The sequence below is a fragment of the Drosophila miranda genome, chromosome 4 (assembly GCF_003369915.1).
Source record: "Drosophila miranda strain MSH22 chromosome 4, D.miranda_PacBio2.1, whole genome shotgun sequence".
In the NCBI taxonomy this organism is placed as follows: domain Eukaryota; kingdom Metazoa; phylum Arthropoda; class Insecta; order Diptera; family Drosophilidae; genus Drosophila; species Drosophila miranda.
This window is the reverse complement of record NC_046677.1, coordinates 29,478,017-29,505,063: the sequence shown is the minus strand read 5'-3', so window position 1 is coordinate 29,505,063 and position 27,047 is coordinate 29,478,017. Positions and strand designations below refer to the sequence as shown.

General features: G+C 45.8%; 2 protein-coding genes across 2 annotated transcripts; one reads left to right on the top strand and one right to left on the bottom strand.

Moving 5' to 3' along the window:
* Positions 1 to 1,353: 1,353 nt before the first annotated feature.
* LOC108164108 (carboxylesterase 1E) lies at positions 1,354 to 3,577 on the bottom strand. The gene is made up of 2 exons (XM_017299698.2): positions 2,616 to 3,577; positions 1,354 to 2,555 (listed from the first exon to the last, which is right to left on the bottom strand). The coding sequence occupies exons 1-2, from the start codon at positions 3,534 to 3,536 to the stop codon at positions 1,419 to 1,421; spliced, it is 2,058 nt and encodes a 685-aa protein (XP_017155187.1). The 5' UTR covers positions 3,537 to 3,577; the 3' UTR covers positions 1,354 to 1,418.
* A 4,052-nt stretch (positions 3,578 to 7,629) lies between these two features.
* On the top strand, positions 7,630 to 9,009 carry LOC108164051 (tigger transposable element-derived protein 2-like). The gene is made up of 2 exons (XM_017299629.2): positions 7,630 to 7,844; positions 7,929 to 9,009. The coding sequence occupies exon 2, from the start codon at positions 7,935 to 7,937 to the stop codon at positions 8,784 to 8,786; it is 852 nt and encodes a 283-aa protein (XP_017155118.1). The 5' UTR covers positions 7,630 to 7,844; positions 7,929 to 7,934; the 3' UTR covers positions 8,787 to 9,009.
* Positions 9,010 to 27,047: the final 18,038 nt, after the last annotated feature.

The following is a 27,047-nucleotide window of genomic DNA, read 5'->3' as shown; positions in this document are numbered from 1 at the left end:
AAATTTTTATTTTTATTATTTTTTAAATATTTGTTTATGGAACTTTTTATTTTGGCGTTTGTTATGTTATATTTCAGGTAAACATGAATTTTCACCATAATTTTAAATAATTAAATTAAATATTCACAAAAATAAATATAAATAAGTTGGTGTTAATTAGATCGAGATCATGGATAGGTATCGATAGGAAGAAGGAGAAGAAAAGATATACCTGAAGATATAACCCTTTTCCAGTTTAAAAATTCAAAAACGAAGCTATTCGCGGCTTAAATATTTGCCTAAATTGCCAAAATTTTCCAAATACCCCAAATTCCTTTTCAGAGTAACAGTAAAATGTCTACTGCCATCACTGACCAGGCGTCAGCCTGTCCAACTCTCAAATAGAGAGCCCCATTAACATTTCCTCTTTGGAAGAGGGGGAGTGGGTAGTGGGTGGTGGAGTGGGGGGAGTGAGAGGCTGTTCTGGCTTTCAATTCATAAAATTAGTTTTAATAATATTAATAATATCATCACTTGGCAGCGAAAACAGGAGATGCCTCACGCCCACATTCCTCCCAACGGGTACTCCAACGGTGGAGAGGGGGTAGGGGGGGGAACTGGTACTTGGACAGAGGATGAGACGACGACGCCATAAGCCGGCTTTGGTTTCGGCTTTTGACTTTGGCTCCGGCTTCGGCCATGGCTTTAGCATTTTTGGTCATAGTTCAACGCGTGCAGGGAATTTGCACAAAAGGCGTCAAGGCAACCCAGAGACAGAGGCAGAGTGGAGTCCTCCACTGACTCCCAGCCAGGCCAAGTGAGGGGGGGAGGGGGAGTGGGGCTTATGCTCATTGTTTGCACTGTTGCCAGTGCCAACCAGCATCAACATTATGCAGAAGGCTCCCGGGGGCTAAGATCTGGCCACAAGTTATAAAACTGCCTTCCCCCCAGCCCCCCCCCCCCCCCGCACTTTCTCCACCACTCATCTAACAAATTTCTGCCTCTCTTTGCCCCCTGCCCCTCTCTCTCTGGGTTTCTCTATTGTTTAAATTTTGCGCGCCCGGAAATTTGCTTATCGCCGCGTTTCAGTTGCGGCTCTTGCTGCCATGTGGCACGGTGGGTAGGGGGCAGGGGGCATGCGGCATGCTAGAGGGGAAGCCCAAAGTCAATAGAGAGATTAGTGCGGCAGGCATAGGCATTGAACCGGCACAGAGCTGTGCTAATTGAGCGACGGACGGGTCATGGCAACAGCTTAAATCAATAGAACCAGCTCAGTCCCCCCCCCCTCCTCGGGCACCCCCTCCAGCTTCATTCCGTATGAAAATATGGGAAAACTATGCGATGGAAAGTTTTGACACTCTAGAAACACGGGTGTTCCACTTTAGATTAAATCTCTCTTTATTTAAGGTGGAATTTTACAACTGGATCTTTTTCTGTTCCTAGATAATGCCCAAGCCCAAGCCTCCCGGCCTCTTGTTCTTGTTGCCGCCACCCAAGCCGAGGCCAGAGCCACCCAAGCCCAACTTCTGGCCGGCACCATCCAAGCCCAACTTCTGGCCAGCGCCGCCAATCGTCTGACCCAGACCGCCGCCCAGCTGGCCCAGGAGACTGCCCAGCCCCGCGCAGCTGGTGGAGCTGAGGGGCGAGAGCGAGGCCCCCAGCACGGACAGCTCGCAGAAGCGAAAGTCATTGGAGGTCTCCAGTCGGGTGTCGATTTTGATGAACGGCGTGGCCTTGCCAGAGACGCTCTGGAAGAGTGACGAGCCAGAGCCGGTCTTTCCACCTCCCTGCTTGGCGAACTGGACGAGCATGTCGATGAGATTGTGGCGCACTTTCAGGTCCTCTGGGCTGGTGAGACGTGTCTCCTCCAGGGGAGCCCCGAAGATATCGTTGGCATCGAACATGTAGCCCAGCTCGTCGCCATGGCCCACCGTGTCCGGCCTGTCGTTGGCCGACTCCGAGACGATGGGCAGGCCGCGCAGGAAGTTGATGCCCTTCGACCTGGTGCCGTTGTACTCGAAGCTGTACATGAAGGCCGGCGCCAGCTTGGACCACACCTGGGTGGTCAGCACGGCGGGGAGGTTGAACAGCACGTCCGTGGTGGATTCGACCACCTTGGACAGGACTTGGTCCACGTTGAGGGCCTGCGGCACCTTCCACACGTCCTGCAGCGTGGGCGTCAGCACGCTCGTGAGTCCCGGCAGCTGCGGCTTGGCGATCTGCCCCGTGATCTGATCGATCTTCAGGAAGCCCGTCAGCTTGTTCAGGGCATCGCTCAGGGAGCCCAGGAACTGCTCCGCCGAGCCGAAGACCTTCTCGATGGTCTCCACCGTCACCGAGTTGGCCGTCTCGTGCTTGGCCACTCCCGTGAGCAGGGGTATGCCCGAGAAGTTGTTGCTCTTCAGCTGCTGCTCGGGCTCGCCCACAATGAGACTGGGCAGGGCCCGGCCATCGTCGGGGCTCTCGATGTGCGGCTGGAAGCCCACATTCCCCGTGAGACCCTTCACCAGAGCCCGCCCCGCCAGACGCTCCGTTTGGACCTTGTCGTCGTTTCGAATGATGTCCTCGGCGCTTTTCTGAAAAGAAACGGGTCAGAATCAGAATTGGGGATCCACGTTCAAGGGATAGACGCGTACCGCTCTCAAACAATTGACGATCTCCAGTTCGTTGCCCGTGGGACAGCCATTGATCTTGGCCACCTCCTCGACACTCTGAACGGGCTCCTTGTCCGTGGCGTATTGCGAGAGAGCCGTGCCCGACATGGCCACCACACCGTGGACATCGCCGGCGCTGCGAGCCGTCCGCGACATCGACAGATACATGGCGCTGGCCGCACCCGAGCCGTGGCCAATGGCCTGGACCTGCTTGGGATTGCCGCCGAAGTAGGAGATGTAGTCGGTGACCCAGCGGAGGGCGGCGGCCAGGTCGAACATGGCCAGATTGCCGTCGAACTGCTTGGTGCCGTCGCCCATGATGCCCAGCGAGCCGAGACGGTACTGCGGGGCCACCACAATGGCGCCCCTCTGGGCCATGGGCGTGGCATCGTACTGGGCCGCCGAGCCATAGCGATAGCCGCCCGGATGGATCCACACGAAGACAGGCAGTCCGGAGGTCTCGTCGGGCATCTGCGGCGTGTAGACGTTCAGCAGCAGGCAGTTCTCCTCGCCGACGATCCGCTGCGGCGCCTGGGGATGCGGCTGGATGCAGGGCGGTCCGTGGCGCGTGGCATTGATGTCTCCGCCGAGGCGTCTGTACACGGGACGGGCGTATCGCAGCGAACCCAGCGGCGGCTCCGCATAGTGCACCCCCAGGAAGCTGTAGACGCCAGTCGTGGGATTCCGGAAGCCCTCGACGCGGGCATCCCGATTGAAGAGGCGCGCGAATACCACCGGATCGTCCACAGGCGGGGCCTTCGACTGCCTGCCACCGACGACGCGCTTCACGCGGACATGGGAACCAGATTCCGGCTCCGACACCGATTCGGAGCGCGTCAAGGTCACTGCCAGCAGCAGCCCCATCAATACCCACAGAAAGTTCCACTTCAGCAGCGATTGCATATCGTTTCACTCGATTGTCGAACTGGAACTGAACAACTGAGGCATTCCCTGGCATCGCAGAGCCCCATAGTCCCAGAGCTGGGTTTTTTTTGAGCGAGGCCGGCTACTTGCTTGGCTTGGCGATAAAAAGCAACAACAACAACGACCGCTTTAGTTGATAAAACTATATAAATTCAACTTTTGTTGCTTCGTTCTGTTTGCGTGCCTGCCATGATATAAGACCATGTTTGGCGCCGTCCCGGAGGGGGAGCTGCGCCTCTCCAGCATTCTAATCACGTACTTTACAGCGATGATGACGAGCTGATGCTCCGCGGAGCGAACTTCAAGCCAGTTGTAGTTCATTGAGTCACAACAAATCTGGAATTAGCTTTTGGGGTGACTTTTGGGGCACTTTCGAAAGGAATAGCACGCAAAAACGCACTTCAATGAGAAATGGGAATAGACATTTTTGGTCAAAATTCGTTTGAACTCGAAATGAAACGGGAAAAGAAGAGAGAAAATGGCAGACAAGGCCTACAAGTGGATCGGGAATTGATCTCAGTTTCGTTTCTGCGTCTGTCATTCGATTACGAGGCAAATATTGCATATTCCGCTCATTCGAAAGTGATGATTGGTGCTTTGGACTAGGAATTTACCCAACGTCTTGCGCTTAAATTTAAACAAGAGTCAGGAAAAGTTCAAATAGCTGAAATTGAGACACCAGAATAAACATTATCGGCTTGGATCCACATTCAAACTTGTTTCTGAAACTTTAAATTCAGGCTTCCAAATGATATCATACTGTGGCAACTAATAACTTGCAATGTTTACTATATATTTTATATATAATTTACTTTATACTCATTTTATAGATCGTTTGTCGTTCACATTAGCTTTGGGGAGTCCAAACCTCCTACCACATAACGAAAATCTTCTGAAATGGTTATTGCCATCAAAGAAATATAATTCCAATTTCACAAAATAATGTTTTATGCTCCAAATATCATTATCCGATTCTTTCATGGACAGATGTGACATAATTTACTCCGTCTTTTAAGATAGGGTATCTACAGGGTCCCCTTTGATAGTTTATAATCCTCATCCAATCCCAATTGATTGGCATTCAAGTTCTCAAATCATCGGCTGTTGGGATCATCTCTGGGCTTGATGCCTGAGCGCATCTCTCGCTTTGAACGCCCCGCAATTAAATCGGCGAGAATTTGCTGTATTATTTTATTGCACTATTCGCATCGTGAGATCTTGGCCGAATGAACAGTAGCAGAACTGGTCAGGTTGGTTTTTCCCACTGGTCATCGGTTGGCTGGAAATTCAATTGCATGAGAGAAATAATAATGAGTATTTAAAGGCATTGTCAAAAGCAGAAACAAAGGCAGAAGCAAAAGCAGAGCCAGAGTCAGAGCCAGAGTCAGATGCAGTCAGTGGCAAAGCATACGAGTCCATGGCGTCATATTTTACAGCTGTGCCGCATTATCTTTTGCCCAGATGAATTATATTCTTCAGCATATTTACAGCTAACAAATGGGGGGATACGGATGCTGGCAAATATCATGAGGCAAACGCATGTTGAGATTTCAAGTTTCTTGACCCCCTCTTGTGTGGCAGGACCAGGACTCCGGCCACTGCTGGGCCTTAGAGTCGGAGGCACGGCACGCGCTGGACTAACTGGCATGACTCTGTGACTCTGCCACATGAATCTCAATGTTGTTGTCTGCCAGAGCGGCCAGGCCACGTACGGCAGCTGATTTGTCCCAGTCCTGGTCTCACCCCCGTTCTCTCTACACTGGGAGAGATTCCAAAGAGATGGGCCAGGAAAAGGCTCTCTGCTTGCTTCAGAGCTTCTCGCAGTGCATCGGGCCACACCGACCGCCTGCCGCTCGCATGTGTCGCAGACAATGGCCAAATGACATTTAAAGTTACGACAATATAATTAAGTATACTTCTGGGAGTTGACGCCATCAGCTGCAGCAGAACAGGAGTCGCCATGGCCATGGCCATGGTCGAGGAATAATTATATATGTATGTGCGAGCCACTCCCAGAGGCGGCCAGGAGGGGGCGTGCTGCACGCAAAGTTTCTAGCCCCAGATGCAGCCCCGCCTGGCACGCCTCAACGTTTAACGAGATTAATCTTTTTCTGCCCGACTAGAAGTAGAAGTATCTCTGGCTCTGGTCCTTAAAAAGTTATTAATCTTTGGGGCTATCGAGTAAATATTTTGCTTTTAATTGAGTTTAAATGCAGCATCCAAGCGATCTGCATAAAAGTTGCAAAAATCTCCGGACAGGCAATGATATGGTGTCCACATGGGACCACATCGGATGCCTGCCACATAGAAAGTAATAACTACATGGCAGATTGCTTTTTAATCTGATTTTTGGGGCAATGCCAAGGTCCGGGAACATATTTGAAATTTTATTATATTTAAAATTGTATATAGAACATGGGGTAGAGATTGGATAGCATTCCTTTGCCCCCTCGAAGCACTCATTAACGATCCTGCTTACAACTAATTTATCCCCAACTAGAGCGCATTTTCCCCCCTCCAATTAAGCTCTGTTTTTCCTTGTTGTTGTCTTGTGTGCCACACGCAACATTCTAGGATTTTTCCCACCTCCTCCTCCTCCCAAGGCCTTGCGTGCGCTGTGCCCATGAGTGCGTGGAAATTAGAGGCAGCTTCCCAGCTGCCGCTGATGCGATTTTGATGTGCAAAATATTAATTATAAAACAATAATTGAATTGTGCTCTTGGCAGTCAGTCCAAGGCACTGCGCGTCGAAAGGTGAGCCAAGTGGGTGGCGTGGCGTGGGGCACACACGCCAAAACTTCATTAGGCTTCATGGGGCTTCATTTTTCTTTTTGCCTCCGATGAGATTCAGAATGAGGCTGAGGAGCAGCTGCTGTTGCTATTTCGTGGAGGGGGGGAAAAAGCAAATTAGTTTCCACTGATTGCCGTTTAATGGGAGGGGGGAGGACTCCAGATCAGGTGCCTGAAAGATGGAAAATCTTTTGCTGGAAAATAGTAATTTATTGTTGTAATAATTAGAAGAATATTGGGAAGGAAAAACTCATTTGTACGGGTATTGAAAGGAGGAATATTTATTTGGTTTTGGAAACAATGATGGAAAATAATGAATAATACATCAATGGCTATCAATCCAAAGATGTTTCCAATGAATTTGTCTAACCATTTACTTAAAAGAGCATTTAATTTCCTTTTAAATAGTATCAGTCCTTAAGGAAATCTTGTGGGTAAACGTGCCCTTTGCGAGATTCCCGCAGAATTCTTACTTTTTGTATCACGAAAAGATCGCAAATCTCTCAAAAGATATCGCCAAAGTCTCGCAAACTCCATTAAGTCTCGCATTTGTCTCGCATGCGATTTAATTTGTGAGCGTTTGGTTTGTTGGGTATGTGCATATATACATACATGCATACACACATATGTATGTTTTGTGTGTACCTGTCTGCGCTCTTCTTCTGGGACTTCGCCTGGTCCGCAGTGCCGTTGCATTTGCCCTACCTGATCTTCGTTTTGCTGCTCTCACGCCATGCATATGCTCTCTCTCAATTGCTTCGCTCTCTCAGCTTGCGATTGAGGCCTCTCTCTCGCCCTCTCACTCGCGCTCTTGCTCTCAGCGAATACGGAACCTCGTGTGAAGCAATAGAAACACATATAATTCTGTTTTTAAACGTCTATTTTTACACGGTCTAAAAATAAAAAAAATAATTAATTTTTTATACACGATTTTGTGGCATTTAGCACGATTCAAAATAACACAACACAAATAGATAAAAACACACGCAGCCCACAAACAGCTGGAAACAAAACGAAAACAATAGAAAGCGTGAAGAGAATTCATACATACGATATCTGTTTCTCTTTCGTTTTTTGTGTCTACACCTAATTCTGTTTTTATACGGTCTATTTTTACACGGTTACGATTTAACACGGTTTGAAAACCACAAATTTAAAATTTTTGTACACGATTTTGTCCCATTTAGCAAAAAAAAACACATACCGCTCACAAACATCTAGACAGCAAAAGAAAACCAAAAAGAGCATAAAGAGAATATGTACATATTGGTTTCTCTTTCGTTTTTGTTTGCGTATGCATACACACACGCATATACATATTTATACTGTTGAGAGAAATTGCAGACATCAAAATTTCAAGGGGAATTTTCTTTTTGTGAAAATTTAAGAGAATTCTCATTTTACAATAAAAAAGTGTTAGTATCTGGTGAACACTCAATGCAGTCGGACGTGTTGGGTACAGAAATTTTTCAAATTTTAAGGCACTAACGCATAAAAGGTAAGCCAAAAAATACATATTATAGTATATTCATTACATTATTTATATTTTTGTAATTTTGTTAATTATTTTATGTATTCCTAGAAAAAAATGCCGAAAACTAGAAATAAAAAACTAAAACGCAAAGCCATTTCTTTGGGAACCAAAATTGAAATTTTAGATCGCCTTCGTAATGGAGAAGGCTCCACATTTCTGGGCAAAATATACGGCCTAAACGAAGCCACCATAAGAACTATAAAAAGAAATGAGAACTCAATTAGGCAATCGGTGATTTCTGGAACGGAACTATCTGCCAAGTTTTCATCGTACACCAGAGATGCCACTAAAGAAAAAATGGAAAAGGCACTCGTAACATGGCTCGAGGACAATGCACAGAAACGGATTTCCGTAGACGGAAACGATATCAAAGAGCAGGCATTGAGGTTCTATAAAATGATAAAGGACGAACAACCGTCCACCTCTACACAATCCACTCATGAGAAGACCTACCTATTTTCTGCAAGCTCAGGATGGTTGACAGGATTCCTCCAAAGGCATGCACTTCAAACCATCAAAATCAAGGGCGAAATTGACTCTGAGAAACGGAAAGCCGCAAGTTCCATAGAATTTCCAATAAAACTTCAGAAAATAATTGCCGATGGACTTGAACTTACAACTAAATTGGGATACCATTTCGTCACAGACGATCCCGATTTCGAAAGAGCTGCACAACTCCACCGTGAACTGGGCTCCTGTTTGGGTCGTTACAGAGAACTATACGAAGAGGTGGAAACAATTGGCCAACAACGGCACATAACAGAGTTCACTGTTCACAATGTAGACGCCGATCGAGCAGGAGAAAGTCCTGTTCAGGACTATTCCAGCGATGATAGTGATAGTGATCCTATAGGCATTCGAAGCAAGCGAAGCGAATCAACTGATGATGATGACGACAGCAATTAAATTTGGGTTCCTGTGTTTAGGATTATAATTTGTAGCTTAAAAATTGAATAACTCATTCTTTTTGTTAGCAACAAAGCTGTTTGAATACAGACACTATTGTTTTTAGTTCCTGAAATTGTCATAAATAATTTTCATTACAAATTTTCAAGCTTAGAGTGCTTATCTTTTTTGTCTTTAATAATTATTAACAATTAATAAACATGAATATTTGTTTTTAAAAAAACTTTGTTTTCCCTATTTTTAATAGGTTTTAGAGTTAAGAAACCAATTCCCTATTTTCATACGATCAATGTCTTTTTTTCCACGGTTTTTTCTGAAACTAATCTACCGTGTAAAAACAGAATTGGAAGCCCTACTTTTCTCCGTTGATTCTATGCACCTCTAGGAATGAAAGCAGAGTCAAACGCTGGCAGCGCAGCGACTGAGAACAGCAGCAGAGCATCGCACGGTTGGAGATTTCAGCAAAAATAAACTTAAAACTAAGCGAATAATATATGAATTGAATTCACGAAATTCCTATCCCATTAAGAATTAAAGGACCTCGGAGAACACTTTTGCATATTTAAAATTTCCACAACATGCACACGTTAGCCGTGGGAAAAGGCCAACAAAATATTACAAGTTCCAAAAATATGCCAGAACCAACTACGAATATTGTCATATATTGAGTCCTGCATAAACTTTGATCCAAATGGACCTTACCCATATTCTGCTTAAGAAATGTGCAGGGCATTCCTACATGCATTCCACATGTGCTAGGAGTCACTTCACATCCCATTTTACCCATTCTAGTGTGCTCTTAATGGAGTTCTGTTACGACAGGGAGGATCACTGACTGACTGTCCTACTGTGATAGTGATAGATAGTTGAAGAAGAGTGTCAGGATCATCAGATCATTTCTATTGGTTGATCACTAGTAACAGAGTGACCAGAGAAAGGAACCATGTTTCATCGCACATCTGATTAATACCACTTTCAATTTCAGTGACAGAATAAACCTTCTGTTATTATATGATGTCAGAACATAGTGTAAAATGGAAATTTTTTAGATGTATCTTGTTACAGATGTATCTTGTGTACCGTTTAGGTTCCAGCAGGAATCTGAATATTCCACATTATTGATTTGAGCATTTGAATGACCAGAGCCCATTAATCTCTCTCTACATCTGGTATGAATCCCCCTATCTTTATGCCCCTACTACTATTACCATCTCCCTCTCGCTTTCAACCATCACAGATTCAACCCTTAAAAAGTACATGTATTCCATTTGCATTATCATTTTTCGTGCATTAATTCTCCCTGCGATATCTTTAAATTATTTTCAAGCCCATAACTCGCATATTTCGCATCGCATATTTTCGTCCCCAGTCAACTATAAAAACGCACAAGAGCGTAAATAATATGGCCAGGACCCGAAAAAAAAGAGTGCGAGCGGGTGAGTGTTTGTATAATAATAAATAAATACATATGAAAATATTGCATCAAATGGACGGCGACCGTTGGCCCCAGCCTCTTCGCAGGGAAAACAATACACGAGATGCGTGGGATGCAAAAAAATAAATAAAACAATCGAAAACAAAACAAAGTTAAACCCAATACATTAATGGTATTTGCATTTGTGCTGATTTTATTTGGTTTTTATTGAATTGATAAAATCACGAACGAGAGAACAAGAGAAGCAACCGAGAGTCCTCATCCTCGTCCTCTGGCTCTGGCTGTGGCTCCTGCTTCAGCGCCCAGTACTCCTGTTCGTGGTCCTCCAACCTCCTGCCAATTTGATATTCCGATTGCAATTTATGTGCCACCACAGCACACCCTCCCCGGCACCACACACAAACACATTCAGACACATACATATATGGTGGGATTGTAAGCCACATGTGTGGGTGGGCAGAGGGTCGGGGGGAATCGCTGTGATTCTTTGCCCCACCCTGCACCCTGTACCCTGCACCCTGTACCCACTTCCCCATCAGCTGGAGCTTTGTGTTTTAACATCTGCAATATGCTGCGTGTTCCGGCAGGCTGGAGTCATTGGAATGGGCTCTGCAGTCAGTCCGCAACGGAGCTGGGGGCACGAAGAGTACTTCGTGGCGTCTCTTCGTGAGAGTGCTGCTGATGGACAAGGGAGCTGTTGCTGGTTCGTGACACGAAGAGGAACAGATTCGATGGGATAGGATTTGTACTTGTATTTGCTGCAGGAAATGCAGAGATTATGGGTAAAGATCTGTAATAAGGCAATATAACACCATTTATAGTGATAAAGATATATCTAGACATACCGCCTACCCTCTATCGCTTTTACTATATTTAGATAAATAAGAGATATAATAAGACTATGATGATATAGATACAGTGCCTAACTTTTCAGTTTCCTGCTGTTTTAAGAGCTTTTCCATCGCGGTTTTCAAAAGATATATAATTTTATCCGATCAATTAATAAATTTTCTATTAGATTGGCGTATTTTTATATGCGTGATTTTATTGCATTATTTTATACAATTTTTTAAACGAAAAATGGTCTTTAAACCATCTAATTATAATCAATAATTATTGATTCATTTAATTACCGATATTTAAAATTCTACAATCTAAAGCTTCTCTCATAGAAAATATTTATAGGTTTATTCAGAAGCTAAGAATTTTTTTAAAAAGCTCTTAACGTAATATTTTCCAGATACAAAACGGCAACAAAATATCTAAAAAAGAGATAACGATACAGTCAAGAGAAAAGTGTTCCACTGCACTCGAGAAGAAGATCTACTTCCCCAAATAAATAGTTACAAAATGTAAGTTTTTTTAAAAATATTTATGTAGATATTTATATTTTTTTTGGGACTACAATTTGATGCCTTTACTCGACCATCTCTAGGGGTCCTGCGCCATACGTAGACGCGTGTTTATTTGGCACCACAAATGCGTTTCCTCTCTGGTGGCACGCGGAGTGGGTTGTGGATTGGCGGGTGGGGGCTGGGGGGATTGAGGCTGGTTTCAGTTCGGTTTCGGGTTGGTTTGGTCTGTGGCAGCGGCGTCAGCAGCGCTGCGGTTGCCGCTTAATGGAATTCCGTTCTTGCATTAAATGTGACACACAGAGGAGCTGCCAATTGGAATGCCGCACACACAGAGGCACAGGGTGGTGGGTGGAGGCTGGAGGGTGGAGGGTGGGGTGCTGTGTAGAACCACCGATAGACAGTGACAGTTGCCGTTTGCAGCGGTTCCAGTTTCAGTTCCAGTTAACTGTTAACTGTTACGAGCTGTCCTGCGGTTTGGCTTGTCTCGTTTAAGTGTTAAATTAACGTTTTAACAGTTTCGATTATTCCGCCAGTTAATTTTTAATGGTAAACCCCGCCCCCCCCAAAAAAAAAAGGATACCAGCCAGGAACAAATTACGGCGAAGAACATTTCCTGTTCCACATCCGAAAGTTATGCGTGTCCTGTACATTTTCATTAGTTTAATTAAAATTTTATTCATCCTTCCCAGTCTGGAATGTGTATGTGTGTGTGTGTGTGTCCTGGGTGTCCTTAAGGGCCACCAGATTCCTTTTCAAATTGAACCGCAAAAGTTTCTTCGCTTGCAGCAGCAGCACATCCTTACATCCTTACATCCTTGCTCCTAAGTATGTGGCAGGACAAAGGAGTCTCGGACCCAAGTGAAGGCAAAGGATTATTTCATTGGTTTTGTCATTTGTGTTGCACTTGAGGAGTCCTGAGTCCTGGTTGCTGGTTCCTGGCTGCTGCCCCAAAACTTTTGCCGCACGCATTCATTTCAATTTGCCTTTGTCTCGTCCATACGTCCTTCGAGTCCTTTCCGGCCATTGACAGCCCTGCCAACCACATCTCTTCGCAGCATCCTCTTGCGGCTAGTTCTGCCGGAGACCGAAACTAAAAATAAATGTTGCTCGAACGAAAGGCCACAGAAATTATTGCGGTTTAGCATCGAGCATCGAGTGGAGCATGTCCCGGCCCAAAGGACATTCAACATTAATGCGAAGAGAGTGAATTTTCGGGGGAATCGAGGCCATCGAGGAATTATCGCCTTTGGAACTGTGGTCGGAGGCCATTAAGCGGCTTAAAACTTTGATAAATCAAAACCGTTGCCCCAGATCCATAGTTTTCCCGGAATATCAGCAGCGGAACAATGGAGAAAATTCAATTATATTTAGTGCCGGGCAGGGACTATCTTAGAGGGTAAGTTTTGGCATATGTTTTCAAGGGGAGATAGGGGACAAAAGGGGGGAAATATAAGACGATAATTACAACTATTGTTGAGAGATACGACTGTATGCAGATGGTATATGGAAAGACCTCTGGAGCGGAGACCCAAGGAGTACTCTTGGAGAACTTATATCTCAAACAAATGGCGATGTCTTAGCAGACCATCAGTCCGCCCATCAAATATTCTCTTCTTTCCTTTAAATCCTTATAATTTATTTCTTTCTCCTTCCATTTCCCTCCACAAAAAATTCCTAGATGCCAAGATTCCCTTCTGCAAATCAAAGTATATGACAGACCCCACCTTAGGCTAAACGCCAGGCACTTACCATATCCTCAGTCATCACAATCTCTTCCTTATCCATCTTCAAAGTCCAGCATTAAGGACCCCAGGCCGGCAGATAAATGGGCCTGCTGATGAGGTCCGAATGTGCTCACCTACCCGCATCGGCATCGCCATGGGCATCGGCATCGGCAGGCTAATTAACTCATTAGACAATGTCAACCCAAAGAAAAGAAAAGGAAAATAAACTGGAAAAAACGAGAATTTCTTTCGGGGGAGAAATGTTAAATGTGCAACATTTACACACTCGTTTGGGAGAGGCCGAGGACGAGCCCAATGCCGAGCCCAATTTGTTGACAAACAAATTACACGATGGATTTGCTGCAAATTACGCTCAATTTTTCTAAACTTTTCCTTCAATGGCAGGATACCCACGGATACCCCTGCCGGAAAAAGGGATAAAAAAGAGACTGGTCCGAATATCTTTGGGGCTGTGTACATATGTCCCATGAAATTTAATTTAATCAAAGGCCAAACAAGGACTACAGCCTGCTGGAGCGGGTCAACCAGCACAAATCAATCTCGGCGATGCAGGAGATCCCCAAACGGCAGATGATTCTCCTCGTTTTGCACTTGTACCAGGGGCAGGCGCAAAAAAAGGGACCGAAGGCGTTTCCCAACAGGAATTGATTAAGGCGAGTGGGGGCTTACGGCAGGGGGGAGCACGCACAATGCAGGCCAGTGTCCGAGGGTCCTTTTCTGCTGATTGTCTGACCGTAACTTGTTTGCTCGCCTTTAATTTCATTTGCGCGCGCTTCTTTCGCATCTCTCCCGTTCGATGGAAATGGGAGTCCCCTTTTCGTTCGTCCATCCCCCTTTTGTGCTATTCCTTCCACTAGTCCTGCTTTCATTTACATGCTTGAATTGTCATTGTAGCGTTTAGCAATTTTATTGTACTTGCCCCCTTGGTTTCATGTCTCGTCTGGTTCTGTCTTTGCCTCTGTTTCTGGTTCTTGTCCTGGTTCTGGTTCTGTTTCTGCTGCTGCTTCTGTTCTTCTCTGGGGTTTCCCCTTCTATTTTTGGGCTTGTGATTTATGCGCATATGCTAAGCATGGTCTGGGGTCTTTCCTTCTTCTTCCCCCTCAGCGAACTTTGACCCTGGGCCAGGGGTTGCTCAGATAAGAAGAAGACTTATTTTTTCCCTTTTTTTCTTTGATTTGGCAAGGGTTTGACGCCTTCGCCAAAGAGAAATGGAACTTTAATTTGCCACAGCCGATTGAATTAGGCAAGGATGGCGATGCAGGACGATGCCAGATAAGAGTAAGCAGGGTGTGTCCTTGTTTGGCAGGGAAATAGTTAAGGAGGAAACGAAATCAGGCAACTTTAAATGATTTGGGAATGTCCTTTAGTGGGAGAGACAACATCAAAGGATGCTTTCACTTTGATTTACATGATATGGGGGGAAGAAGATATAGGAGAAGATATATATGTAGCTATGGACTTCAGAAACGGGTTTGAATCTGTATCCGTGCCGATGAGCAAGCCGTCTAATGGTTCTGGTGATGTCTCCTGATGCTCAACACCTACCATTTGACTCGTGTTTAATTTGAGCTCAAGACAATGGGGAAATTATTTGCTTAAAGCACCAATCATCACTTTCGGATGAGCGGAATATTCAATATTTAGCCCGTACGTGAAGGCGAGACGGGGAAACGAATCCTAAACGCATTCGTTGATAATTATTAATAATTTATACACTATAAAGCTGCTTCCTTTTATAGTCTAATGTCTCTTACCAAAAAGACTCGACTGGCATGGACAGAAAGTGGAAATTCCGACACTTGTTTCACTTAAAGTGCCTCACTTATTAAACTGCTTCGTCGCACCCATGTCAAGTCAGTGCAAATCCCCTTTCTAACAGCAAACTTTAACCTTTAACCTTTATCAAATCCAACGCAATTTCCTTCCTCCTAAACACGCCCCCAGAGCAGGACAATCAGGCGGAACTGCAAAAGCCACCGAATGGGAGGGGGGTATGCACATGCATACTCGTTGAATGCCCCACGGCTCCCACACACACACACACACACACACACACATTAACCATATCTATTAGCGAGAGTGGGCGGGTGGGGAGGGCAGTACCGACAGGCGACAATGGGCGACCCTTCAGACAGTGGATAATAAATGGCGTCGCGACAGTTTCCTTCCTAGCCGAAAGAAAGAGAAGAAAAAACCGAAACAAAAATGGTGGAAGAAGTTTCCGTATCCGGCGTTAAGAAAGGTTCGTGTCTAGCACCCTGCGAGGGGGCCCTGGGATGGGGCAACACCTGGGTCCACTCTCAGTACAGGGCAGGCGGGAGGTGGGCTGCGGGCACGCCACATAAATTCCAATGGTTCGCCTTGGCCGGGGCTTACAAGTTTGGCAAATTTGTGAAAATTACTTTTTGTTTATTGTGCCGAAAGCGGAGTCGGCGAGCGCTAAGCCAGGGATGCCAAGGTCCTCCCCCCAGGATCCCCCACACGAGTGTAAGCCTCCCCCCTTAAGCTCGGCCATTAACATTGAGTTGTTCTCGTTGAGGTTTTCGTTTTTTTTGTGGGGCAGCTCCCATGTTGTTGTTTTAATAATTTGTTCCTTAACATCCTCCATCCCCCTACACATGGCTCGTAAATATCCTTGGCAGAGCGGTGGGCAGTCGGGGGATGCGGATGCGAATGCGGATGCGTTGTCCTTGCCATTGTGCTTACAGCAATTGTTGTTTTCACACCATAATCATAAAAGGTACAAGCATAATTATTATTTTTATGCCCCTCTGCCACTTATTGCAAAGCAGCAAATGGCCTGACCACACATAAAATGCCTTGCCAAAGGATCCTACGTGGGAGTCGTCCTTTATGAGGGAGCCGGCCAGACTCTCCCACGGAAAGGGAAGCGTGGGACCTCTGCAGATGGAAAGGAACTCCATAGATAGGGCGGAATGGTAGGGGAGTGGAATAGTTTCCTTGGCAAAAAATTGTAATTTCGGTCCTGTCCTCGCCAGCTAACTAATGTCCTGGCCTGCAGCTTCCTGGTCTCTCAGTTAGTTAATATTTATGTTATGCCGGCCAGAACGGACGAGTACTCCCTGGACTCCCTTTTCTTTGCTCTGCTTTTCCTTTGTTTCATTCTCATCTTTTCTCTGAGTTTTTGGAGGGCACAGAGAGGCTTCTTAGATCTGCGAAAAGAGGTTTATGGCGCTACTAAATTATGAAGGATATGCACTAGTATGTACGGTGCAACTATTTGGGGATCTTATTTTAACTAGAATAAAAGGGGAAGGAAAAGCATTATTTTGATTTACTGTGGAAAATCTTAATATTTTTCTTAGCAAAAAAAAGGGAGATGGATATTGAGAGATCTTTTGCTCTTTCGGGGTTTCTTTGGATAAATTACAGGAGCCCTAGCCCTGTTCCGCCACCTGCTGATCTCATCACCGATTTCACGGACACCCTACATTAGCAGCATATCATACCAAATCCTATATAAATAGGGTATTCCATCCAGTTCCACCAACGTCACCGCATTGCCCGAACTATGGACTCGGCGTTTGCCCTCCAGGTCTGAGCTCTCCTGAGAGGTGTGACATCCTACTGCTGCCATCCCCTCAGAGGGTGCTGTGGGGATGGATCACGTGGTAGTGGGACTTCTTGGGCTGATGACAGATGGAATATCGCCCTCGCACCCGATTGTATTGTGGTAAAGGCACAAGTAATACTCTCGGAGGCTGGCGATGAAGGACTGGAAGGATCCTTCTACTTCTAAAGATCATCAGCGCTAAGTAAAACAGAAACTTTCCCTTTGATCTAAGCTTTTTCTTCAATGAAACAAAGTTTTGGATGATTTCTAGTTAGTTTTTACCAAAACAAAGCAATTTTACGGCCACGCCGCATTAGAAGCATAGCATATCGAATCAGATAACCTACCACAAGACTGTGTTCCAGAAGATATACATAGGTATATGTGTAGAACATGTCAAATGAAGACGAGAAGCCGGAAGTCTTGTCCTAACCAAAGAAGTATTGACATTGTGGAAAAATCTGCGTGTGTTCTGTCGACCTTTAAGAACAATATCTTTTGTCATTAGGTTGGTGCCTAGTAAAGGAACAAACTATAAGAAAAGGTATTACAATATTTCCCGGCCCCGACCCCGGCTCACTCGCTTAGCTCACGCCAATATGCCTTAAATATCAGACGACAGTGACGACCCAAAACTTTTTTATCTAACAGATAAATAGTATATCATATACCACTTTTAAAGAAACTTTCTTTGGAGAGAAATAACCATAAATTTTCCGTAACAAATATCTTTAAAAATCACTAAGAGTCCCATTAAGATTAATTTCGATGTTTTATATCGAACGAGTTTTTATTGTCCCCTGAGACCGAGTGCCATTTCCCAAATCAATCTCTTTATAATCGCAATCTCCCATAAATAACCCGAGTACCCCACCGTCTCGAAAACCCTTCAATAAAATTCGGATAACATTACATACTTCAAACTGTTTTTGCACTCCAAAAATAAACAAACTGCGAACTCCCCACCGAGCAGCAACCCCCAGTCGTAGCCCCACTGCTCGAAAGGTTTAGAAAATCATTCAATTGTGCAGGTAAATGGACTGCGAGCGACAGTCCAAGACCCCCGAACCGACCCCCGGTGGCAGCCATAAAAAAGGGTTAAAAGTCCAGAAATGTTTCACATACAATTGCACAGTTATCGCAGGTCCCGGGTCCGGGCCCGGGCACTCCCCGTTCAATATAAAAGAAATGCGAAAACAAATAAACCGGAAGAACCCTCGAACGAGGCAAAGAAAAGGTTGCCACGTCGCGGTCAGACTTAATCACTTTTAGCCCGTCAGTCCTTCGATGATTCGTAATCCTTTTAAATGCCCCCCTTCCCCACCCCCTTTGGGGCAGATTTATTAGCTGCGCGTGATAGTTAACATCCTCTGCCCCCAAAAATCATCAGAGTGCACGCCCCAAGCACTTTTAATGCTAATTTATGGCCTGGACTCTGAACCTCGCATGAGGCGGGCAGGAGCCGCCCTCCAACACTTTTATAAATATATATTTCCCTGTTGGTGCATTTTGAAAAATCGGTGCGGGGGGCGGGGGAATTATAAACTTGGTTCTGTGGTTCCGCATCAGCGTCAGCGGAAAAACCATTTTAATTAGTAAAAACTCTCTCCCAATCTCCCACCAGCCCACCGCAGCCCACAGCTCGTACACATAATATATTTTTTCGGTGGTATTTTTCAGGCTAAAAGGATGAAAATATATGGCGGGGATTGGGTAAGTATTTGAGACAAAAATTAAATGATTTAACAGGGATAATCCGGTGGCCTAAAGGGGAATCTATGGCAGGGAAATGGGTTTTCACATATAGCATTTTATTGGAAAAAACTGTATTTTAAAGGAGAAATAATGCGCACGGGGTTAAAGGTAAACTCTAGGCAGCTTCGTTACATTATAAACAGCTCTAGCTCCCCGAATATTTCCCATCTCAAACCTAAGAAAGGGTAAATTTTGTAAATTCCATAATCTAAATTTTTCCACATTTTTTTCAGAATTTTTATTATTAAAATTCAGCGGAAAAAATATATATAAAAAAAAATATAGTAAACGTAGCATGAAAAGAGAAATTCCTTAAAATTATGGAAAAACTTTTCAGCAGTTTTTGGAACAATAAAAAGCAAATGGCGCTAGATAGAACTTGCCACCAGAACAGGCCACGCCTACGCTTCCATCCTGCTTCACCCCCTGTACGAGGGGCGGTGGGGGGGAACCGCACATTAGTAGTTAGTGCAAGCAGGCGATGTTCTAACTTTTGAATAAATACAATAAGAGGTGGGTCTGGTCTTTGGTTGGGGCAGCCGGATGCCCGGGATGAGGGCCCAACTCCCTGGGCGCCACTTTAGACAATGAAGCGTATAATGCTAAATATCGCTCTGGCAACCGCATCCAGCTGCTGTTGTCCCCCTCCCTGTGTCTCTTCCAGCAACTATGCTGAATAATTTTGTGCGCTGCGCGGTTTGGCAACAATTGCTTTCATTATAGAAGATTTTTTTGTTTGGTTGGAGCCGGGATGGAGCCCGGCGTGGAACGTGGCAAAGCGGTTTTATACTCCACCTTGGGAAACCCCTTGATATTGTTACAACATCTACTCCTGCTGCTGCTGCTGCTGCTGCTCCAAAGGGCCTCCAATGGTGCTCCAATGATGCTGCTGTTGTGGCTGGTTTCTCTTGTTGTTTTCTGTGTTGTTTGTGTTTGTGTATTTTGTATCCTGCGGCCGCAGATACATTATCCAAAATTTGCATAAAATAAATAAATTAAATATGCCAGACATGCGGTGCGCCGTTGGTCGCCTGAAAGCGAGCCCCGAGTTAGCCTGGCCCATGGCACAGGGAGAAATAATTGGCTAATTGGAGGGTCAATGAGGGTTCTAATTGGGGCTTTTGATTATGCTCTATAAATAGGGGATGTGTCTCCCTTCTTGGACATTCCATTCCCATACATTTAATGGAATATTCTCTAGAGATCCTATGAAAAAGAATTCTTTAAGCATTCCATACAACTCTTTGTCTGTTTCCTGCCTCCTAATCTTTCTTTTGCCCCTGATTTTTCCCAGTGTATGCGCTCTAGCTCCATTCCTTTGCATGTCCGTTCAAAGTTTTCATTTTATTATCACGCCGAGAACTAGAGACAGGCGGAGAGAGAGAGGGGAGCGGTTGAGGCGTGGAGTTGATGCGGAATTGGGGGTCTACCCACCATCCTCCACATCGAACAGCTGCAGCATTTTTGAAGTTGTCCAAGAGGAGGACAGGACGGGGGCGGATGCCAAAGCAGACGCAAAAAGGCAGTCCAGGATGCGCTACGTTGCGTTTGCTTGTCATGGTCCGTTGCGTGATTTTTGTCCACTCTCACTCCGCTGTCGCGTGGAGCTTCAGCTCCAGCACCACCTTCCACCCACCACCCACCACTTTGTTGCTTCATGCACGAGTTGTTGTCGTCGCTGCTCTCCTCTGTTGTTGGCATCCGCCTCATAGAGCACATGGCGGGGACTGCGGACGGGGGGGCTGGTGGACTGGGGTCTGCGGCATTAACTTCATGCCGCTTCATTTTGTTGGCCTTTTTTCGGCTCTCCGGCTCTCTGGCTCTCCCTGGAATGGCCGCTACAAAATTGGTTCGTTTGGTCGCCGAAGGCACTTAAATTTCCCTCCAGGCAGCTCCTGTTGATGAGCACAGGGGATGGAGCTAGGGAGGGGGATGGGGTGGTATCCACCTCTTGGGTTTGTTGTAGTTCAATTTGTGCGCTGCGGTTTAATGAAATTTAGTTGTTAGTTGCTGCACGTTTAGCTTTGCATAGATGTGCCACACATGCCCCCAACCCCCTCCTCCGACAGATGAATGGTTTAGCCCCCGAAAACGGATAGGCGGGCCTAGTAGGCGTATACGTGATGCGGAATTTGTGCATGTTAAAGGGTAATTGCTGTGGGAAATGTGTCTACTATAAATATATGGCAGGGGTGGGGTACATAGGGGCAATGCTGATTGAAGGGATTGTGATATATGCTTCGGGGGCACACTCATAAATATAAATTTGCATTATGTAAGCACTTGGAAAGCTTGGAACCTGGGGCCCAAGACCACCCAGACAGGGCCACGGATAAGGCCTGGAGATAACTGCCTTTAGGACATTCCATACCCCCGGAATGAGTACCCACAACAGCGACAGTGTAGTGCCCTGTGGCCTTATCAATTCATCCATCATTCACAAAGTCTCATGGCCCATGGGCGTGGCCCAACCTCATCATTAATCCCTGTACCACCCGGAAACCTGAACAAACCGAAACCTAAAGTATCCTACTTTCTCCATTAGTTTCCGCTAGAACTTCCAGGTATTATCAGTACATTCCGCAACTTTAACGTCAAAAGTTCTGCAATTACAGCCCCGCAATCTCCTACTTTGAGCAGAGCCCCCGATCCGATCCAAGCCGATTCGCTAATCTGCCGCAGAAAATCCCTGGAAATGGATTTAACTCTTGCCTTGTGCTAAGCACAATGTAAACCGTTTTGCCACATGCCACAAGCACACACACACACACACACACACGTAAACAGAACTAAAACATGGTTTTGTGGAGGGAGGGGGGGGCTGGGGGGAATTTCGGGAGTAGTTAAAGGGCAGACGAATTTCGACACATGTTGCCGCAATAAAAATGTCAACACACACATAAAACATCTTCTAAAATGGCATTTGCAGAGGCACAAGCAGGCGGCATGGCATTCCAGCAGACCACCAACAAAAAAACAAAACGAAGGCCTGTGTGGCAGGGCATAACAACGACTAAGGGATGCCCTGTATGGGGGGGTTTGCCTAGTGTTAGATATGCGGAGAATCCCCCTCCATGTGGCATATATATTCACGTACCCAATATACCCCTGTACGCGGCTGCTACAGGGTAGGCATGCGAACATTTTTGAAGCATAATAAATGGAGCTTCGCTCTGCGTTGTGTGGGAGGAAAGGAGGAGGAAAGTGAAGCAGTAACGTACCTCTCTCTGCCGCTCTCTGCCTTCCTCCTTCTCTCTCCCACACGTGCTCACACACACACACACACACACAGACACACACAATGCTGGCCATTAAACACGCATTCTTTGGCCATAGAAATTTATAGACCAGAAACGCAAGACGACAGCGAAAGTGTGAGCAGAAAACGAGGGAGCGAAAGAGTGAGAGTGAGAGAGTGTGTGTGTGTGTGTGTGTGTGTGTGGCAGAGAGGAAAGGGTCCTGGCGAAATGTGTCGCGCATGAAGTCGCGACTTTTACTTTTACTTTCGCTTGAACTTTCATTCAAGGACATGAAGGAGACCAGACATTAATGGCAAGACCCAGGCCAAAGGCAAGTCGGTTTTTCCTTCTTTTTTTTTTTGTTGGGGGGACAGTCAACATATTTCTAGTTTGTCAGCTGAACTGATCCTATCCATCCCCCTACCCCCCGGCCCACGGCCCACTGTGCGTGTGAGTGGAATTTAAAGAAGACCAACAAAAAATAGTACAATGCGGGGTGGGGAGGGGTGGCTAGGGGGGAGGGTGCGCCGCCTTTAATGAGATAATCTCCACCGCTCGCCCGTTATTTTGCGTAATTGAAGGTTCACTTACAGACAAGAAGCCCCACCATTACCAGACTTTTTGGGGGAGAGCAGAGCTCCAGTGGAGCACAGACTGGGTGCTGGGGGGTGGCGGCACAGACCGTAATGATAGTGAAGGCCCTCCAGCCTGTACGTGCGTGTACATTTTGGGGGGTGGGGGGCGGGGGAGCATCCTCTCTGTGCATTTTTCAGTGGAGCTTCCTGGGATGGTAATCTGCAATAAATGAGGCATGTTGGAAGATTTATTTGATTGCTTTATTTAATATTTTAGAAAAGGCAGATGTTTCGCTTTCCTCTCCCACCCCCTCTCAGCGTGGGGTGGTGTGGGTTGACTTTAGAACAGGCGTTGAGTGGCTGAGCATGAATTATGACTGATATAATGAACAATATACGCATCCAAGGGCCCAAAGGTAAGCCCAGCAAGAAAGGTGAAAACCATTTCGAGTGCGTTGGAATATGATATACGATTCTCTGCCGACGATAAGTTATGGGGGAGGCATGTGAGTGCCATTCGGGGGGCGGAATATTTGAGAACATTTCATTTGTGCTCGCACAAGATGGTAGGTAACTGTCAGGTCTTAAAGATGTGTCTGTTCCTCAGCAAAAAGGTGCTAAGATGTGTGTAGAGGGAAAACAGACAGGTCTTTGTACAAAAAACAAACAAAATCGTTTTTGGAATGAAGATATACGAAAGAAAGCAAAGAGACAATTTCTGCCTCTAATTCATTCCCACCTTCCTTGGAATATTTCATAATATAAGAGATTTCAGAGCCACAAAAGTCGGAACTCTTCAAATCCCACCTTTAACTAATTTCCATTCATCAATTTTGATTAATCCCTAGCTCTGGCCTGCTGCAAGGGAAAGTAAATCCTGTGGCAGGCCCCCGACACGAGTAGACCCAATTTACAACATGGCCCCCGAAGGGCAATCCACAATTAAATGCTCCGCTCATTGCGACATCGTTTATCATGCTCTCCAGGTCTCTGCCGCACTGCCTCTCCGTCTAGCCAGTCGGAACCATTATGGTTGCTTCATTACAAGCGATTAATTTTGATTGTTTCGACCAGAACTCACACATACAAAGAATAGTGGGAGAGAGACAGAAGAGAGAACTTTGTAGCCGAAACATTGGATACCCTTTGAAAGCGTTTTTCAGCACTTGATTGGATCAAAAACCCATGTAAAAACTGCCCTCTGTACAACTCTTACTCTTACTCTTACTCTTCAAAGTGTTCGCCAAAAACCATAAAACTCTCCAGCTTCGAGGGTACAAAAACACTACAAAAATCTCTTGTTGAAAGTCTCGTTTCATCTCCGTTTTTTCTGGGAGGGCGACACCGCAATCGAGGGCCATATTTCACACCGCGGGGATAAGACCCGGGGATAAGGCCAAGGAGTGGGAACTGTGACCGAAATTAAGCACACAAAGCACAACTACACGAAAACGTAATAAAATCATAATCGTCGGATCAACACAGTCATCAGCGGTGTCACAACAGGCTCTGGGCTCTGGGCTCTGGGCTCTGGGCTCTGGTCCCTTGCAGGAGATGATGACAACGACTAGGACGACGACAACGAAGGAGAAACAGAAGCAATTGCCAGGCGAAACTCAACGGTAATTACAGTAATAATTCAAAAGAGATTTGCCCCCCACCTCATGAGAAAAACAAAAAAAAAAAGGAGAGAAAGTAGCAGCAGCCAAGCCCCAGCGAAAGGAGAAAGCAGAAAGAGCGAAAACTGAGAGACAATAAAGACGACGATGCAATGCAGAGGGTAAAAGTGGCAATTGCCAGGACGAGGACAGCCCTGCACAGTGGGAGGAGAGCTATTTTTTAGGGAGGGAAGGCATACGAATCGCCGGGAAAGTATCGGTTCTATGCTCCATAGTTCTAGGCTATATTTTCAATCCCTATCCGAACCCACTGTGCAGCGACGACGATGGCGAGACTAGAAAAGCTCTCGCCCCACGCCTCCCACGCACATGGGAATGGGAAGCTGATGTGCAGCTTCCGGTCGATCCTAAGCGACGCACAGGTGCAGGCAAAGGCAGTGGCAATGGCAGTGGCAGGACCACAAGGAACTGGAGCTGTAGCAGGTGGCCGGAGTGGAGGAAAGGCAGAAGCAGAAGCCAGTCAAGCCCAGCGAGCCATAAAAACTTCTATGGAAGCTGTGGACCCTTGGCGGGGAGGCACGACAGTGTGGGAGTGGGAGTGTGATGATGAAAAATGCGACAATGAAAATAATGCCCGACACACGCATCTCCATCTCCAGGCGGGCACATCTCCATCTCCATCTCCAATCCCGCAGCCCGGATACCAAATGAAGGCGTAGACGACCGACCAGTAGAGGAAGCCCTTGAAGGCACTTAAAGACTCGTCGGCGGCGGGACGGTCGCTCGATGCCATTTTTGGTGTCTGGGTGTGAAAAAGTTTAAGTGGCAACAACGACAAAATCCCTGGATTTACTTTTATGCACTCTCACACCCGGGCGCCCGCCACCCACTCACCTCTCGCCTCTCGCAGTGAGTGCAATCCGAGAGGTGAACGGTGTAAGCTTCAAAAAAAAACAATAAAGGAAATGATATTTAAGTCGCCGGTGGTTTAGATACCCTTGCTTATCAATGGTGCTTGAACATATGCTGTCTATGTAATCTATACATATAAAAATCTCACGTGAGAAGAGGTGGCTAAGTATTTTTCACCTTCCTACCACTAGCCAGCACTTCTTGATCGGTATTTAAGGATCAAGCGAGTAGGATCACAAAGAAAATGGCAGATATCACCAGTAAGTACATCCAGAACCTACAACCGCTTCGTTTCTCCATCACGCATTCCATTAGAAGCCAAATATTAAAAATTTCGCTCATCCGAAAGTGCTGATTTGTGCTTTAGACAAGAAATATACGCTTTTCTATCGTTTCTTCCCGATGAACTCTCCTATGAGAGAAAGTTCCCATGAGAATTATACATTATAGCATAACGAATGATCGAATAGATAGCTAAACAGAAGCTAATCGCGAATATACAACCTTCATGGGCTCCTGCTTGCCAAATACCCATTCAAAATCATAGTCCTCCCAGAAAGGGCATGGAAAAAGAGAAACTTTTGGCTCCACTCCCTTTATGACTTTTCGGCGGCGTTGAAAGTCGTTGAAAGTGTCAATATTGCGTTATAGCATCACGTGGCTGGCCCAGCACTGCTCTCCACTCAACCCAGTGGCCCACCTGGACCGACCCGGCCCGGGCCAATCCCAGCTGGATGTGGATGTGGATGATGATGATGGCTGTTCCCTGTCTAGGATTAGCTATGCGTACGGCTTGAGCAGTGAGCAGTGAGCAGGGGGCCACCACTTTGGCTACTTATGCCTCCTGCCTTCTGCCTTCTGCACTCTCGAAAAACGCAACACGAAACTTTTTTCGCCCCAACTGCACTTGGGGGGTTGCTCGCTGGCGCTGGCGCTGGCTCTGGCTCTGCCCGAAAGCTGGCACAAATGATACCAATAAACAAATCCCATTATACACGGTGTATCAGCTTTACGTTGGCTGCTCGCCCGCTACGTGAGATGACTTTCAACAAAAATGTAATACCAAAAGAGATCCCAACCAATCCAGGGAATCCATTTTTTGTGCTTTTTGTTTTATTTTCGGGGGTTTGCCGATGGGTTGGGGTCTGGGGCTTCCAGGGAGGCGTGAACATTTCAAATTTCAACAATCGCAATGAACACAGAGACTCATGCCAGATGCCTGAAAAGGGAAGCTAAGGCTATGATAAGGATGGACTCTGGGGATGCCCTTTCAAGGGTTCAAAATCGGAAGGGCTGCATAGATACCTGCTCTGAGGAACACCCGCATATTTCGACGTCTATTCGGAGCTGTTCTACAATATCATACTCTTCGTCCCGATCCATCCTACTATGACCAATGTCCTTCAACTTCTGTAACACTCGCACTTTAAAAGATGACAGTTCCATGGGATACCAGAAGGAGGGTATTTATTCAATACAAAACGAATGAGATAATAATGAAATCCTTATTCCATTTCCACCTATTTTATTCCGAAATATATTCCCTATAATTTCTAGAGCTCTCCATCTGTTTCCTTCATGAAAGTCCCATAAAAATGGCTTAAAAATACTTTCAAATATTTAAAATAAAATTTGTTTCCCTTATCTAAGATTTTTGTTGCCGTTTGGCCTAAAAATCTTTTGCTTTTGATTTCGTTTCCCTTTTTTTTGTATTAAAAGTCAAAAGCAAAATGAAAACTACTTTGAGGAAAACCAATTTTCATGTCCATTATGGCCCGGCTTTTAGCTAATAACATAAGCCCAACACTTGAGCCACTTTGCATCTAGCCGGGCCAAAACAAGAGCCAGAGCCAGAGCCCAGAGCGCAGAGCTCAGAGCCCAGCCCTTGCGCCCTCATAAATCTGTGGAAACGAGATTCGAGCTGGAGCTCGAGTCGAAGTTGCCTTTTAATGAACTCTGTGCATTAAAAATATGTGCACAACTAAGAGCATTCATTAAAAAAGTTTTTGCTTTAAAAAAAAAAAACTTAAACTTAGCTAAAGACTCTGTTGC